Here is an 18,191-nt window from a genome sequence, read left to right as displayed (position 1 = left end):
AGTGGTTGCCTGTAAGGAGTAGGAATTGGGAGTGGGCTAAGAAACTGCTGTGTTTTTCATTAGAAGCCTTGTAGCAAGATTTGATTTTTTAATAATGGGCACGTATTTTGATTTAATTTGTTCCAGTTTTGGAGGGGAGAAACTGAGTGACATAGTTGTGATTACAATACTCAAACTAAGACTATATACAACAGAAGGATATTTAGATGTCTGTTATACAGGAAACAGTCCCCAAAGAAACTAAACCAACAATAGTTATTTAAAAGTAAATGAAGTGGTGACTTTGTTTAAACCCCTCTATAGAAAAATAGATACCACCCAAACGTGAGGATCTGAAGTGTTTTCACAACTAAGCACAATAAAATTTTCCTTCTTTCACCCTATACGTGTTTTTAAGGAGAGAGAGAGAGAAAGACATATGTTGTTGAAATGCTAAGAAACTATCTAAACTCTGTGAGTACTATCATTCCTCTTGGGAAGTACAAATAGGCTGGGTGGTCAATGTTGGAAGTTGGGAGGAAATTCAGGAAAGGGAAAGTGTAATACAGAATGCATATATGATGCCATCTCTTTTTTGCAGGTTCCTTCAATGTGAAGCCAGGTTGCATTGGACTTAGGCCGGGTGCAAAAAAGTGTTAAAAATGTGAAATGACATCCAGAGGACAAGTGGGTTGTTCCTGCAACCTCCTCTCCACCTGCAAGAGATTACATTTAGCTAAATATAATGTAGCATTGCTCTAGCCAAGCCCACCTTCATTTCTGAGATAAAAATAAATCATCTTTTGCTCAAATAAGAAACAGCGTGGATTACGTTGACTGGGAACTAACTCACACAAGTTTATCCTTGCTCTTATATGTCATTTACTTAACTGGCAGTAAACTTGAGCCTGAGGATATTTCCTAGGTCAGTCACTTGCTGCAAAAAACACATAATATTCACTTAACGAAGAATGTAAATATATGCTTTTTCTCTCAGGGCTCAGTATCCAACTGTGTTCTAAAGTTTTAATATGTCCAATTTCACAAAATCTGGGGAAAGAACTGGTAATAATTGGAGTTATGGCCTGTTTGTGAGGTGACAATGCACAGGCTCTAGAATCAGGCAGGACAGGGTTCTTAATTCCAACCGCCCCCCCCACACACACACTTAATAGCTGTGTGACTTTGAGTAAATTATTTAACCTCTTCAAACCTCTGAATCCTCGTCTTCAAAAAGGGATTATACCCTGTGATGTCGCTGTGAGGATTAAATTAGATTGGGTATTTCAAGTACCTGGTACATAGTTGACACTCAACTAATAATAATTGGTCATAGCTAATATTTGTTGCTCATATACTATACGCCTAACATTCTTCTTGACCTCTTACATATATTAATAATTGAACCCTCAAAACAATCCTGAGATAGGTACTATTATCATAATCATCATCTCCACTATATGGAAGGGGAAACGGAAGCTCAGAAAGTTTAACTTACAAAATATATAAAGTAGCAGAGCTGAAAACCTAAGCAGTTTGGTTCCAGTATAGACATTATGTTACATGGTTGCTATTATTGTTACTATCCTAGGGCCCATCAGCAGAAATCGAATGGGACCATGCTATTTCTCGCACATAGATAAGATCAATAATATCTTGAATCACATCTCTAGACCTCCTATCTTAGTCTAACATGTACTATTTCCCAGAGCCAAGACTTGGGGTCTGTTCTCTAAAAGAACAATGGATAAAGTAACATAATTAGAGACAGCTAATTAGCATATAAACTATTTGTCAGTGTATTAGGACACATAGACTGACAGCTACACTAGGCTCACAAAATAGAATTTTTATCTTAGGGTCATATATGGGAATCTTGCTAGGACTTAAGTTTCTCTCAGTTCTCTGATTTTCCAACTCACCTCCCTCCCTCTTCAAGCACAAGTCACAGGTCTCCTATCAGCCCTCACATTTCGGTACTGTCTCAATGTGCCTGCCTCAAACTCTTCCCCTTAACCCTGTTTTCACCAATAGAAATCTCACACAGCCTTGTGAATTTTCTTCACATCCCTCCTTCAGATACCAACCAGCATTTTCTGCTTCTGAAAGCCTTGCCCCTTCATGTACTTAACTGGTTGGAATGAAAACTAAGAAGGAGCTTTAAAAGTTTACTTAGATCTATATTTCACATAACAAAATCCGTACACGCAAGTAACAAAATACACAAAATGTAGGTAATAGCAATATTAACATGCCACACACATGTGAATAATAATTAGTTCTGCTTGTTTAATGTGAGAGAAGAAGATTAAAAAAAAGTCAAAGGACAAAGACCTCAGTTATGAAACATACTGAGAAGAAAGCACCCTGTTTGGGGGAAAGATTCCCCTCCACTCCCGTTCCTGAAGTGACAGGGCAGGGTCACAGAAGTCTAGGGGGCCCATAAGCCCAGCCCTTACAGTCAGAGCTGACTTGTCAGGAGGGGCCATTCAGTCGACCTCTTCCATGACGGGGCCAGTACTGGGGGCTCCCCGGCAGGCTTGAGCTCCACAATTGCTACCCCCAGGGACACCAGGCCCCCCATAGAGCCTGGAGAAGACGGGGCCACAGATTTGCTCCAGCTCCCTCTTCTGATGCTCATACTACTCTTTCTCTGCCAACTGATTGCACTCCAGCCAGCCAAGGACTTCCTGACATTTGTCTTGTACTTTGCTCCTGTCCTCTTCAAGAATCTTGTCCCTAAGGCTTTCCTCTTGCAAGGAGCTCTTGACATGGAAGACATGAGCCTCCAGGGAGTTTTTGGCAGCCACTCTGTCCCTCTGGGCCTCATCCTCAGCCTTGGACTGCTCAGCCTCATGAACCATCCTCTCCACCTCTTCCTTGCTCAGCCGGCCCTTGTCATTGGTGATGGTGATCTTGTTGGCCTTGCCTCTGCTCCTATCGGTGGCCACCACACTCAGGATGCCATTGGCATCGATGTCAAAGGTCACCTTTATCTGGGGGACCCCACGAGGGGCAGGAGGGATGCCACTGAGCTCAAAGCGCCCCAGCAGGTTTTTGTCCCCGGTCATGGCCCTCTCACCCTCATACACCTGGATCAGGACCCCAGGCTGGTTGTCCGAATAGGTGGTGAAAGTCTGGGTCTGCTTGGTAGGGATGGTGGCATTCCTCTGGATCCACGTGGTCATCACTCCACCTGCTGTCTCCAGCCCCAGGGACAGCGGAGCCACGTCCAGCAGCAGGAGATCCTGCACTTTCTCACACTTGTCTCCCATCAACACTGCTGCCTGCACAGCAGCCCCATAGGCCACTGCTTCATCCGGGTTGATGCTCTTGCTCAGCTCCCTGCCGTTGGAGAAGTCCTGCAGCAGCTTCTGCACCTTGGGAACGCAAGTAGAGCCGCCCACTGGAACAACGTCGTGAATGTGGGCCTTGTCCAGCTTGGCGTCCTGCAGGGCCTTCTCCACTGGCTCCAGGGTGCTGCGGAAAAGGTCCGAGCACAGTTCCTCAAAGCGGGCTCGAGTGATGGACGTGTAGAAGTCCACGCCCTCGAACAGGGAATCGATCTCCAGAGTGGCCCGGGTGCTGGAGGACAGGGTGCGCTTGGCGCGCTCACAGGCTGTGCGAAGCCTGCGTGGGGCCTGCTTGTTCCCGCGCAGATCCTTCCCGTGCTTCCGTCGGAACTCCTCTGTCAAGTGGTGCACCAGCCGGTCGTTAAAGTCCTCTCCACCCAAGTGGGTGTCTCCCGCCGTGGCCTTCACCTCAAAGAGACCGGCGTCAATAGTGAGGACCGACACGTCGAAGGTGCCCCCGCCCGGGTCGAGAATGAGCACGCGGCGCTCTCCGGCGCCCCGCCGGCCCAGCCCATAGGCGATGGCGGCCGCTGTGGGCTCGTTGATGAGCCTCAGCACGTTGAGCCCCGCGATGGCACCCGCGTTCTTGGTAGCCTGGCGCTGCGAGTCGTTGCAGTAGGCGGGCACCGTGATCACAGTGTGCCTCACTTCCTGGCACAGGTACGCCTCGGCCGTCTCCTTCATCTTGCTCAGCACCATGGACGAGGTCTCCTCGGGGTAGAACGCCTTGTCCTCCCCGCGGTAGGACACGCGCACCTTGGGCTTGCCGCCCTCGCTCACCACCTGGAAGGGCCGGTGCTTCACGTCCGCCTGCACAGTCGCGTCCCCAGACTTGCGCCCGATCAGCCGCTTGGCGTGGAACACGGTGTGGTGCGGGTTCAGCGCCGCCTGGCTCTTGGCCGCATCTCCGACCAGCCGCTCGGTGTCGGTGAAGGCCACGTAGCTGGGCGTCGTGCGGCTGCCCTGGTCATTGGGGAGGATGTCCACGCGGCCGGGCCGGAACACGCCCACGCATGAGTACGTGGTGCCCAGGTCGATGCCTATCGCCACTTCCCTCGGGGACGACATGGCTGCGGCTTCTCGCGCTCCTGGGGACCAGTCAGATACTCGAGCCTGCGGCACTTGATGCTGCTCGACCGTCGAGGTGCGCTCAGCTGCGCGCTCTCCGCTCGCCTTCTCTCCTGCAAGCCCAGCTCGGCTCTGCCCGGCTCCGCGTCCACGAGGCTTTTAGCCACTTGCCGGGGACCCGCCTCCGCCCGCCCGCGCGGCCGCGAACCTGCCGGCGCTTTCGCGGAGAGCCCAGAGCCGCCCACCCCGCCCGCGCGGGCGGCCTCAGCCGGGCGGGCGGCGCGCTGACTCGGGGAGCAGGTTCGCGCGGCTCCGGCCGTGCGAGGCGGGGCGCGGAGCGGGGCGCGGGTGGGCTACGCCGGCCCCACCCGCCCCTGACTCGGAGCTGCGGAGAAAGTTGCGGCTTCTCCTGGCTGGTTCTAGGGGCCGTGGGTTGCGGCAGAAGCCAGTGAAGGCCTAACTTCCCAAGAGAACAAGTTCCCCTCCTGTTGGCTGAAGACAGCCGGCCTGAGTCCGGCGGCTCGGGAAAAGCTCAAGTATGTTACCGTGCGAATAGAGCCGTGGTCTCCAAGCCGGGAGTTTGAATAGTTAGTTTTGTTGTCTTAACATCTTTTTGTCTTGAAACATCAAAGCAGTATTTTAGATGGGCGGCCTGATTCTGGTTGCGGAATGAAGCTAGGGACAGCGATGAGGTTTACAGAGTACCATAAAACACAAAACACAAAACACATGGCGCGTTGTTGGTTCGGTGGTAGAATTCTCCCCTGGCACGCAGGAGGCCCGGTTTCGATTCCCAGCCAATGCTTGTAAGGAGTGATTTCTCTCTCTACCTCTTGCTTTTTTTTTTTTTTTTTTTTCCTGTTTTGGTGCTTATAACACTGAAAGGAAACCAGTTAGCTGAAGGCTAGGTTCTTTTCATTTGGCTCCCCATCCCTTATGAAGTCGCTTTCTTTGGGAGCCGAGACCTGGCGCTGTGGCGCGCGGACTCGGGGGTGATCTGGCCACCCCGCCGCGCGCGCCTCCGGAATGAACTCTGCACATGGGGAAGGAGGATGCAGATGAAATGTGGTGGAATGTCCCTCCTGTTGTCGATGCCTGTCGCTCATATTCCCGAGGATGGTACCCAAAGGCAGGTTGGAAAGCACAGTGTGCGTTTTCCTCTGAGGCCAGGGCTCAGGTGGGGAGTAAACTCCCGCAGGCCACAGGCCATCCCATGCTCTGCGAGCCTGAGGGGGAGGGGAGTCCATTGGGCAGCAAAGCCATCCTAGTTCCCGTCAGTCCTGCGGCCTTACGAATTGAATCTTAGCCATGTCTCACTTTCTTCAATCCAGAACATCCTATTGCGGCTTTCTGCTGTTTCTACTTGGCATGGCCTTCTACTGAGAAGCCAAGAGGAGCCTTTTCGGAGACCAGAGGGTGGAAATGGAGGAAAGAGGAGCAAAAGGTCTCTGTAACCTCCTGTCTCCTGGCTGACAGGCGGGGATACTCACCGCTGTACTAACGAGGGCGGTATCTATGGGGAACGTCATACTTTCTAATGTTAAACCTTAGTAGTGTGTTTATGTAATATATTGTTATTTGCCTCATTCAAGGGAAATTAATTTTTAAAAAGACAAACTGTAAATCCTTGCTTGGTAAGTGGCTCTTTTCACCTCAAATGGCTCAGAATCCTTTGGAAAGTTCCCCCCGGGGCCTTTGAAGAGGGAGGAGGGAGTCAGGATGCAGAGGTCAGTCCCCCTTCTGGACTGGATTTCTTGTTCAACCCTCTGCCAGTGTGCCAGTGAGAAAGAGCTGGCAAAGTCTTCTGGGACAGAGATCCAGCTATGCCGGGAAGGTGATCAGTCCGAGGAAAAAAGGGAATGTTTGAAGAAGTGTGCAATGAATGACTTCCACAGTGGAAAATCAAACCATCCTCAAAAAGAAGGAACCTATGTCATAACTCCAGGAGGAAGAGAAGCTTCAGCTCTAAACTCATTCACTCTCAGAGTCTAGGCCTGGATGTGAGAGTCCAGACATTTTGGCCAAGAACCTGCAAGAGAAGGGTCCTCACCTCAGAAGAGAAAAGGCGCCCTGGCCTGGGGTCTGTGCCCTGGTCTGTTGAGGGACTGCCTTGTCCAAGCTCCTCCAACCTTCTCTCCCGGCCCTCAAAACCCCACCTTCCCACCCAGCCCCAAGAGTTCCAGGTAAAGCCCGAAAGCAAGCACCTCTGTGCCTGCACATTCACCACAGCCTCACACAGGCCTTCTTCCAATGGCATTCTCTTTACTTTTGAATTCAGAGAGGTTCAAGTACAGAGGAGTTTATGTATGCAGTGCTAACTTTATCCACACGCTTACATGTATCCATTTATGTTTAGTAGCTTAGTTTGAGTATCTTTAAAAGTAGAAGAGATACTAAAGTGATAATCTAAATAGACATTGTGAAGTGGAGGGATGCTGATGACTCAACACTGAGTACAAAAAGCAAGTTGTAGAACAAACATACAGTGTGATCCAAACCTGTTTACGTAAAGGTCTGTGACACCAACGGCCTGTATATCCTTAACAAGTCATTTCACCCATCTGGGCCACAGCTTACTCAATTTTAAAATGAGGAGACTGGACCACATCATTTCTAAGGACTTTCTAGGTTTAAAATTCTCTAATTTCAAATGCTCAAGAGTTTGCTCCTTCCACAAATTAGTGAGTGCTTTGTCATGTGCCGGACACTGACCCAGACTCTAGCTATACATTAGTGAACAAAATAGACAAAGGCCCTGCTGTCCTGGAGCTCACATTCTGGTGAGAGGAAAGGTAGTGAGACAATAAACAATTAAACAAGTCAGCATATGATACATCAGTAGGTAATAAGTACAATGCGGAAATATAAAGCAGGAGAGGGGCGTTAGGGGGTGGTGGGAGAGTGGGGTTATACTGAATGATCAAGGAGACCTCACTGATAAGGTAACATTTGAGTCAAGACCACGATGGAGCGTGATGTGGAGATCTGTAAGAAAGAACATTCCAGAAACAGGAAATAACATAAGCCCTGGGCAGAAGTATAATTGGTGTGTTGATTGAAGCAACGAAGAGCAGTAGATGAGGTTAGAGAGGCAGTGAGGAGCAAGATCATGTAGCTCCTTGTAGAACGTTGCAAAGGCTTTAGCTTTACTCTTAATCGCAAGGGGCTATTGCATGGCTTGGAGTAGAGAAGTGACAGATACAACAGACATTTTTAAAAGATCACTTTGGCTGTTGTGGTGACAACAGACTGTAGGGTGGCAAGGGTGAGTGTAGGGAAACCAATCAGGAAGCTATTGCAGTAACCCAAGTGAGAGATGATGGTAGCTTGGACCAAGGTGCCAGTAGAAGAGTACTGAGAAGGGGTCAGATTGCTGGATTTATTTTGAGAGTAGAAGCAGGATTCACTGAGTTTTGTATATTTGAGGAGTCTCTGTCTAGGTTCTAGGAATACAGTGTGAGTGTTTGCTGTGAGTCCTTGTAGAGCCTTGACCTTCAGGAACTCGGTGAGTGTGGGGCCTGTTGGAATTTAACTCTGGAGATCACAGGTCCTTCTTTTCCCTGGAGAATAAAGGGTGGTTGGAGGCTCCTTAGCCCTGGATGCTGTCGGATAGCGGTTGGGGGAGGAGAAAATGTAGGGCCTGAAGAGATGCTGCTGTCACACCATGGGATGAGGGGTCATTTGTCCTGAGGGGCCTGGCTCCATCTGACTTTGTAATTCTTCCAGTCTCTCATTCAGCTTCGAAGGTCTGTCTGCACGGAAAAATACAGCCCCGTGTCCACTGCAAACAGGAGCGCCATCACCAGGCAGAAAGTGATTTGATACCAAGGCCGAAAGACGAATAGAGCTGGCGGACCTAATAGGAGATGCACAGGGATGAGAAGATTGACAAGTGTTAAGGCAGAAATTTGGAATACACAGTCAGGGCCCTGTTGGGGAGCCTTTGTGAAGTCACCCAAGCCAGGAGCTAAGGTCAAGGCCAAGCGCAGACAGGTCGCCCAGGAAGTCTTCATAGGATCTCTTCGTCTCTCTGCCTTCCCAAATAAAGCTCTGGATCAGCACTACCCAAAGGGTGACCTTGGGCACATCTGTTCTAAGGGACATTAGTAGAAGTTATAGAGGAAAAAGGTTTTGTGGTCACCTAGGTTTGGCAAATGCCTCATAAAATGTACTTTAAAAGTTTTGTTTACAATAGGACTTCTGGAAGTGTTTAATGTGCATTATGAAGATGAAAGGAGAGGAACAGAATATGCAGCATGTTCTGCATTAATTTGGCCACAGAATTGTTCACTCTGAAAAGCCTCTCAAAGAGTCATGTGACTGGGGAACAGCCTTTGGGAAACATTGAACTAGGGCATCCACAGACCACATCAACAGATTGTCTCTTGCCAACTCCTCTGAGCCCAGGATGGGCGGTATTCACTGACCAGTGCAAGTCTGGCATAAATAGCTTGTGATGCCTCCTGAAAGGGCAGGATATGGATTTCACAATGCGCAATTTCTCAAGAACAGATGGAAGCCCAGTTCGTTGCATGTGCAGAGAGACTCTCATGCCAACATGGCTGCCCCCAGCTTACCTTTGAGGCTAGGCTGAGAGTGTTAGTAGGGAGGCACGAGAAGCCCCAGAATCCTAGAGACGAGAGGGACATATGACAAAGTGGAGTGGTTTGAATGAGGTGGAAAAGAGGGAGGGTGGTTATGTCTGGTGGACGGTTTTGGGGGGATGACACTGTCTCCTGAGAGTTAAAACTTCAAGTGAATGACACCCCTTTCTATAATCCCCGAGGAATGAGCTGGAACAGAGCTACACATCCACACAGCAATCAGGTCAAGCTAGGACTTTAAGGGTTCCTGTTGACATCAAAGAGGCCCACTTAGGAGAAGACAGGTACTGAAGTCCAAAAAAGATCAGTAATCCTCTCCCTACCCATCCTTCCAAGGTCTGAAGCCCCTTGAACAGCCTCGGTTCTCACCTTGGACAGTGATGTTCACAGGCTGTGACGCGTGCAGCATTTCCCCTATAACTCCCGTGCAGTGGTACTCGCCACTGTGACTGAGTTTTGCTTGTCTGATGGAGAAGCTGGAATTCAGATGAGAAAATGTCTGGTCTTTTCCATTCTGGTAGAATGTGACCTTGTACAGAGGCGTGCTTCTCCAGCCGTGGCACCTCAGGTGGATGGGCTCCCCCTCCCGGAACACCAGGCGAGTGGTCTGGAGTAACAACCAGTCTGAAAGACACAACATGGGAAGGAAAATTTCTAAGGCTGGCTACCAAGGCCCTTGGTGCCTCATGCTTGGGGCTACATTACTCATTTGAGTACTTTTGAAAAGATGTGGAGCAGAGGAATTGAAGATGCTTCACGGCAGGTGTGAGCATTCTCTTACAGGCAAAATATGGCATTATCTGTAGGACCTCTGAAGGACAGTTTTCAGAAGTTCCAAAGATGAATGGCAGGAATACAACTCCCTGGCCCAGGGGTGTGGGGTGATTTTGAGACATTAAAAACACTATACTGGAGCAAGGAAATGAGGGCATTTCAGTAACTGTAGAGGTTGCTGAACAGCATCTGAAATGCTCAGTTTGTGTGGATACAGTATTTGTGGTCTGGGGATTCCTAATTTAATGGCAACTTTTCCACAAGTTTTGGGAAGTGAGGGTGGGGAGCCATTCTCCATATTAGTAACAAAATGGAGCTTTAATAATGCCTCACCCACCCTGAATGGAATTTCCATCCACATAAGAAATGAAAATGTGTGACCTTGTGAATTCGGTATTCAATTGTGACTCTGAACAAGAAGAGCATGAAACGAAGCTTTTTAACTCAAAATCACTTCTTCCTCCCTGCTCACAAACGTTGCCACTCCCAACCACCCGCTCACTTCGTTGATGGCAGGGTAATCAGATTCCAGAGTTTGGCTACCTTGGAGGACAAGTCTATAAAGAATGTTTCAAACCCACACATCTACGGACAGCTCATTTTCATCAAGGGAGCCAAGAACATACAATGGAGAAAGGAAAGTCTCTTCAATAAATGATGTTGGGAGAACAGGACAGCCACATGCAAAAAAAGGAAAGTAGACCATTATCTTACACCATACGCAAAAATGAATTCAAAATTGATTAAGGCTTGAATGTAAGACCAGAAACCATGAAACTTCTAGAAGAAAACATAGGCAGTACATTGTTCAACATCGGTCTTAGCAACTTATTTTCAAGCACCATGTCTGACTGGGCAAGGGAAACAATAGAAAAAATAAAGAAATGGGACTACATCAAACTCAAAATCTTCTGCACAGCAAAGGAAACCATCAATGAAATGAAAAGACAACCTAACAATTAGGAGAAGATATTTCTAAAGCATATGTCTGATGAGTGGTTAATCTCCAAAATATATAAAGAACTCATACATCTCAACAACAAAAAAACTAACAACCCAATTAAAAAATGGGCAAAAGACCTAAACAGACATTTCTCGAAAGAAGATATACAGATTGCCAACAGGCTCATGAAAAGATGTTCAACATCATTAACTATCAGAGAAATACAAATCAAAACAATGAGATATCACCTCACGCCCTGTCAGCATGGCTATAATTAACAACACAGGAAACACCAAGTGTTGGAGAGGATGTGGAGAGAAGGGAAGTCTCATACACTGCTGGTGGGAGTGCAAACTGGTCCAACCACTATGGAAAACAGTATGGAAATTCCTCAAAAAATTAAGAATAGAACTACCATACGATCCAGCTATTCCACTGCTGGGTATTCAAAGAACGTGAAAACACAAATGCGTAAAGATACATGCACCCCTGTGTTCACTGCAACATTCTTCACAATAGCCAAGACTTGGAAGCAACCTAAGTGCCCATCAAGGGTCGAATGGATAAGAATGATGTGGTATATATACTGAACGTAATACTACCCAGCCATAAGAAACGATGAAATCCAGCCATATGTGACAACATGGAGGGACGCTGAGGGTATTATGCTAAGCGAAATAAGTCAGAGGGAAAAGGTCAAATACCTTATGATCTCACTTACAAGTAGAAGATGAAAACAACAACAAATAAACACATAGAGACTGAGGTTGGATTGGTGGTTACCAGAGGGGAAGGAGGAGGGAGGAGGGCGAAAGAGATGATTAGGCACATGTGTGTGGTGATGGATTGTAATTAGTCTTTGGGTGGTGAACATAATGTAATCTATACAGAAATAGAAGTATAAAGATGTACACCTGAACTTTATATAGTGTTATAAACTAATGTTACTGCAATAAAAAAAGAATGTCTCAATAAACTTCCTAGAGAAGAAGATCAAATTGCTCGCTTTATTATAATAATAAATTTTAGATTTGGTATATCGTATTTAAATGAAAACTCATTTAAGAAAACAGTATCCTGTATACAAAAGGCAAGGTACTGTTGTTGAGACAACATGAGACAGAAATCTGAAGTCGGGGTTCTGATTTTGGCTCCACCATTTACTTCTGGGCTGTTAGGTCTCATGGGCTTAATTTCCTCGTACAATGGAGGATGGGACTAGGTGGTTTCCCTCTAATGACCTTTTGGATCTAAGTTTTCTTAAATCTATATTTTAACATTTTTGTAGGACAACTCAGAAGTAAAATCAGCTGTTTCTGAGGTGGCAATGCACAAAGAGAAGAGATGCATAGCTGTGGTCAAGTTTTTGAGGCTGAGTCAATATATATTTCCATTTCCATTGAGCACCATCAACAGAAAGTGACTCCACCACCAGGATATCTGGGACAGGGACCTTAAAAGACTACATAAAATATCATCCTCCCAATGTTAAACATAAAACACTGAAAGCTTACATGTGACCATCTCCAGGGTTTATACACCAAGGTGCAGTTGAAGTCAATTACAGTATAAATTGCTCATATTTTCTGACATGCGGGGCGATAATACCGTGTCTAGGAGCATTTTTCTACAGAATCTATTCAAATGAACACTGTCAGATATATACATAACCTAGGTCACATCATGTGACTTCTTTAATTAAAACCATCTAATGAATTCTCATCTCATTCAGGAATAAAATTTAAAGTCATCATACTAGACTAACAGCTTCCACGTGATCTACCCCTGTCCGTCTTCCTCCCCTCTGACCTCATCTACATTCCATAGCTCCCTCTGGCCTCCTGCACCCTGGGCAGAACAACCTCCTCACGCCTGCCAGGCACGCTCCCAGCTTAGGGCCTTTGTAGTCTGGTTACCTTCAACACCTGTGTTTTAAGACACTGCCATGAGAGTAGAATGGTTTTATGGAGCAGAAATTTCCTTCTGCTTCTCTCACCCCCGGCTGCTTGTTTGTGGCTTTGTAACTTTCCTACTCAATCAGGACTGAGGCCAAACAGCATAACATATTCTGAGGACTCTCTTAGGAACTTCCACCCAATTAGTCCTTGGGTGATGAACATAATGTAATCTGTTACATTACCAAACACACCAATCAAAGAGCGTTGGTGAAAAGGGAAATGAGAGGGTAAAAACTACTTCAAACAACTCACAGCGATGCTTCTCAGTACACAAGCCACTCCCGTTTCTTAAAAACGTCTGCCATGTCAACAGATATCATCTCTCCTTGTCCTCCCAGATCCTCCCCGGACCTTCCTCCACTGACCAGAGACCACATCCAGATGCACAGGGTCGCTGAGGCTGGTCTGGCCCGTCTGGCACTTGTAGTCTCCGCTGTCGTTGTGTGTGGCCTTAAAGCTGTAGCTGGGCTGGACTTGGGTTGTGATGGAGCTCCCATTATGGAACCATTGGGTGTAGTCGTTCCCAGGGGTGTGGGCCCCCTGGCACTTCAGAGTCACGGTATCCTCCCGGAGCACATTGATCCACGGGGGCTCAAGGCTCACCACAGCCTTTGGGAGATGTGCTGAGGGGCAGAGAGCAGAAAGGGATGGGAATAAGTAACCTTGGAGGGACCATGGATTCCAAAGGAGTTCACAGGACACATCAGGGGCCAGAGAGTCTCCCCTTTACTGTCGAATCCATTAAAGATCTGTGTACTTGTAGCAGCCTCATTCCCTTTAGGTCTTTGGTGGATCCAGTGGGAATCCTACCAAGAATACTATCCCAGGTCCCACGAAAATGGGGGAACCACCCATGCTGAACCCAAGCCTGGTTCTTGGTGGAACAGATATTTCCCTACATGATAAATATAGCCGCACATTGTGAGACAATAGTGCCATAAACCCAAGGAAACAAAGAGCAAACTCACCAGCTCCCCCGCGTGCAGAAGCTGTGAAAGAGAAGAGAGTGGATCAGTGTAGAGCAGGAGAAGATGAGGAGAGCAAATGTAGTTGTAGGTGTGTGGAGAGGGGCAAGGGGAGGCCATTTTGGGCTCCTTCTTTCCCCAGGGCCCATCTCAAGAGCCTGTTTCTACTTACTCTATTTCCAGTTTCCAGTACTCTTATAAGACTACTCATTTCTCATGTCCTCCTCATCTCATCCCTGTCTCTCCACAGGGCTACAAAGAAAACATGAATGTGTGGTGCAGGGACTGCGAAAGTACCTCTGAATTCTGACCTTAGGACCAGTGGAATGATAAGAATTCAGGGTTCTCTCTCGCCTTTCAATCTGTCCCCGGTGTCCAGGGCCCAGGCCTGCTCCTCACCACAGTGATCCTCGGAGTCCTCATAGAAGTGACTGAAATTACCCTATTCCAGAATGACCCTCACTCACCCATCAGCAGCAAAACTGTCAGTGGTTGAAGCAGCCACAGGCTACCAGGATGTACATTCAGAAAAGTCCGGATCTCCCTACTCATCCCAGAACTGGGCTTGAGTCCAGTGGGGTTTAGGAGATGAACTTAGAAAAGAGGAAGGAAATTGTTTCATCCTCTCATACGGGCTCATTCGTCACCAGACTCCATTTTTGCACATCAATCAGTAAAAAATCGAACTAGAAGCTGAGTCTGCTTTACAGACAAATCTCTCTTTCCTATATTACCTTGTTTTGTCCTTGTGAAACCCTAGGTAGGGTACTTCTGCTGGTGTGGAAATTGATGAGAGGAAACACCAGGAAGCAGAACTCTGAATGGAGCCCTTGTCTTGAGTTCTCAGTTCTCCGGTGCCCTTCCCACCACACTCCCTGTGCTGCCTCTCTGGCTGGTGTACAGAAAGTTTTAAATAAATTTCAACCCAGACAAGATAAAGAAGCCTATTTAAATCTGCAACCACTGAGAATTAATGCTAAACGACCACAACAAAATGGAGTAGTTATCTTCCGGAAATACTCAACCCAAGGAAGTGTCTAAGTACACCACAGGCAAGACTGTCGTTCTTTCACCTGCCCTTCACCCCCGGCCCTCCTAACAGAAAAGAAAGTTTTCACGCGCAAGAAATAATTTTGGTAAGAAAGCCGTGAAGTTATTTCAAATGTTATATATTCTGTGCCTGTGGCTGTGTAGTATGCCTGGGTTCAGCAACATGATAAAATGGTCACAGTGGTTAAAAGTCAGTCTAAAGAGGCAACAATGGCAAAAATAGACAAATGGTATTACATCAAACTGAAAAACTTCTGCACATCAGTCAACAGAGTGAAAAGATAACCTATGGGATGGGATAAAATATTTGCAAGTCATATACCTGATAAGAGGTTAATGTCCCAAATGCATAAAGAACTTCTACAACTCAACAACAAACACAAAAACAAACAACCCAATTTAAAAATGGGCAAAAGACTTAAGCAGGCATTTCTCCAAAGAAGATATACAAATAGCAAACAAGTGTATGAAAACATACTGACCATCACTAATCATTAAAGAAATGCCAATCAAAACCACAATGAGATATCACCTCACACGCATTAGGATGGCACTATAGCAAAACCGAAAACACCAGAAAATAATAAGTGTTGGCAAAGATGTAGAGAAATTGGAACCCTTGTAGACTGCTGTTGGGAATGTAAAATGGTGCAGTTGTTATGGAAATCTGTATGGAGGTTTATCAAATAATTAAAAATAGAACTGCCACATGATTCAGCAATTCCACTTCTGGGTATATATCCAAAAGAATCCAAAGCAAGATCTTGAAGAGATATTTGCACGCTCATGTTCATTGCAGCATTATTCACAGTCACCAACAGATAGAAGCAACCCGTGTGTCCAGTGACAGATGAATGGATCAACAAAATGTGGTATATACATACAAGGAATGGAATACTATTCAGCCTTGAAAAAAATCCTGCCATGTGCTACAACATGGATGACCCTGAGGACATTATGCTAAATGAAATAAGCCAGTCACAAAAAAGTCAAATACTGTATATGAAGTATCTAAAGGAGTCAAACTGATAGAAACAGAAAATAGAATGGTGGTTGCCAGTGGCTGGGGGAGGTGGAAATGGGGAGCTGTTGTTGGATAGGTACAAAGTGTTAATTTTTCAAGGTAAAAAGTTCTAAAGATCTGTTGTACAGCAATGACAATAGACTTAACACTACTGAACTGTACACTTAAAAATGGTTAAGATGGTAAATTATTTTTTATGTTTTTTTGTTACCATAGTTAAAAAAAATATTTTTTAAAGTCAGACTATGAGATCTTGGACAAGGTCCTTAAATGTTTAAAGCTTCAGTTTCCTCCTCTGTAAAATGGACACTGTCTGGTGTCTAATGAATGTTCAAATAAAAGTAGCTTTATATTTTTATGAGTATTACCAAGGTTTTTAACATTTGAATTTTTCTTGAAGGATTGATTCTTTATTGTCAAAGTCTTTATGGTTAAAATCTCATCAAGAAGGCACTGGAAGGGGGGCCGGCCCCATGGCCTAGTGGTTAAGTTTGGCGTGCTCTGCTTTGGCGGCCTGGCCCCGGTTCCTGGGCGCTGACCTACACCACTCATCAGCGGTCATGCTCTGGCGGTGACCCACATACAAAATAGAGGAAGATTCGCACAGATGTTAGCTCTAAGAAAAAAAAACGAAGAGACTGGAAGGGATGTAAGGTAACTTTTGGAGGTCATGGATATGTTTATTACCTTGATTATGATGATGGTATTATGGGTGTATGCTTATGTCCAAACGCAACCAATTGCATACATTAAACATGCAGTTTTTTACATATCAATTATATCTCAGTAAAGCTATAAAAAAGTATATATAACACAAAAATAGGAAGAAGAAGGCATTGGAGTAGTTTGCCCCCAACAGGAGCCAAACTACAGGGATTACCTACAACCAGCGATGCAGCCTGCTGGAGAAGAGGGGACAAGAGCCTGGGGAAGACAGTGGCGCCTGGCTACTTTCCAAGTGCAAAGGACAGAAAATCCAAATAGATTACCCTCTTTTTCAGAACATTTTCTCCCATTGAAATTTTCTCCCATTGAAATTGTAAGCATGAAGCTCTGGGCTGTTTCAACGTGAAAGCAGGCATGTCCTTTCACTGCCATAATGTAACACCTCAGCGCTCTTTAGGGATCCTTGGAAAATCACATTCCCAGGACATCCACCGCTGGCTTATGTTCTCAAAGGGCAGTTCATCTTTGTCTGTCCTTTCATTAACAAGGTCTCCCCCTTGAGATGATTGGGGCTTTGGCAACCATATAGAATTGATAATGTCAAGCCATTTCAAGATAGGACCACTCTTGCTGTCTTATTTATAGGAGTTCCTTCCTCTGTGAGGTTCTGTTTTGGCCCAAAGAGGGAGGGAGTCTACAATTAGGATTTTATTAAGTTACTTTTCAGATTCTGTTCAGTTAGGGGCAAAGACTGGCAGATAACAGGGATTTACCACTGAAGCAGGGCTCAAGAGGTGCTATGGAATAATGAAAAGGAAACACAAAGCCTGAATGAGAAGAAAGGGAAAATTGTGAAATCACACTGCTTTATACTACACACTCCCTCCTCCACTCTCAGGAGATGGTTGTAAGTATTAAAGGTGGTAAGGCACATGTGATGGTTAATTTACACGTGGGCAGGCATCATCCAATCATTTGAGGGCAGAATAGACCAAAAAGGCAGAGGAAGGGCAAATTCCAGCTCTCTCTCTGCTTCAGCTGACACATCCATTTTCTCCTGCCCTCAGACTTCAGAGCTCCTGGCTCTCGGGCTTTCAGACTCAGACGGGCACTTACACCACTAGGCCTGCGATTCTCAGGCCTTCGGACTCTAACTCAATAACACCACCAGCTTTCCTCGTTCTCCAGCTTGTAGACAGTAGATCTTGGGACTCCTCGACCTCCATAACGGCATGAGCCAATTTGTATCATAAATCTCCCCTTCTATATATCTATATGTATCCTATTGGTTCTGTTTCTCTGAGAAAACCCTAATACAGCAAATAAAAGCTGGCAACTCTCTGCTCATAAGTGAGAAATGAATGATAATTTTGGGTCACCCAAATAACAACATCCCTACAGGGTGCTGGGTTTGAGGCCTTCAGAAACAAGGGAAAATCTAAACTGGAAGTGATATGGTTTTACTTCTCAGAAGACCAGAAAAGCTCTTTTTTGATACTAAAGTAGATAGAAAACTATAGCTACAGACTTCCTAGCAAAAAGAAGTCCCAGAGAACCAAAGCTTGATACCTGAGAGAAATTGGATATTAAGGAGTCCTGGCAAATTAAACACGCTAAGACATTTCAGCAATCAGTAGCAAATCTTCCAAAACTTCAGCTCCAGCCTGGCCATGCCCCTAACTCTGTTTTCACCCCCATACACTAATATTTCACCTCTCCCACATCACCCAGCATCTGACCCTGGACATACCCCCTGGTTTTGGCTTGTTACTACCCACACTGTGCTGAGAGTGCATCATGGTCTCGC

The 18,191-nt window shown here is 46.0% G+C and overlaps 2 protein-coding genes across 14 annotated transcripts in view; both read right to left on the bottom strand.

Annotated features, from left to right (window-relative positions):
• Positions 1–18,191, bottom strand: part of LOC131404689 (low affinity immunoglobulin gamma Fc region receptor II-b-like) — a 139,333-nt gene that overhangs the window by 64,969 nt on the left and 56,173 nt on the right. For 7 of the 13 annotated variants that reach the window (XM_058539664.1, XM_058539659.1, XM_058539667.1 and 4 more), the window contains 3 exons: positions 13,648–13,668; positions 13,045–13,302; positions 9,374–9,628 (listed from right to left, as the gene is read on the bottom strand). The exons of 2 other annotated variants lie outside the window; for them this stretch is intronic. In XM_058539664.1, the coding sequence (XP_058395647.1) occupies positions 9,374–9,628; positions 13,045–13,302; positions 13,648–13,668 (534 nt within the window). Of the gene's footprint in view, positions 1–9,373; positions 9,629–13,044; positions 13,303–13,647; positions 13,669–14,111; positions 14,396–18,191 lie in introns of those variants that run through there. 4 more of the 13 variants (XM_058539666.1, XM_058539660.1, XM_058539670.1 and 1 more) reach the window with 4 other exon arrangements.
• LOC131404693 (heat shock 70 kDa protein 6) lies at positions 704–4,504 on the bottom strand. Its single transcript, XM_058539676.1, has one exon. The coding sequence runs from the start codon at positions 4,398–4,400 to the stop codon at positions 2,622–2,624; it is 1,779 nt and encodes a 592-aa protein (XP_058395659.1). The 5' UTR covers positions 4,401–4,504; the 3' UTR covers positions 704–2,621.

The sequence above is a fragment of the Diceros bicornis genome, chromosome 4, assembly GCF_020826845.1.
Source record: "Diceros bicornis minor isolate mBicDic1 chromosome 4, mDicBic1.mat.cur, whole genome shotgun sequence".
Taxonomy (NCBI): Eukaryota; Metazoa; Chordata; class Mammalia; order Perissodactyla; family Rhinocerotidae; genus Diceros; species Diceros bicornis.
This window is presented reverse-complemented; position numbering and strand designations above follow the sequence as displayed.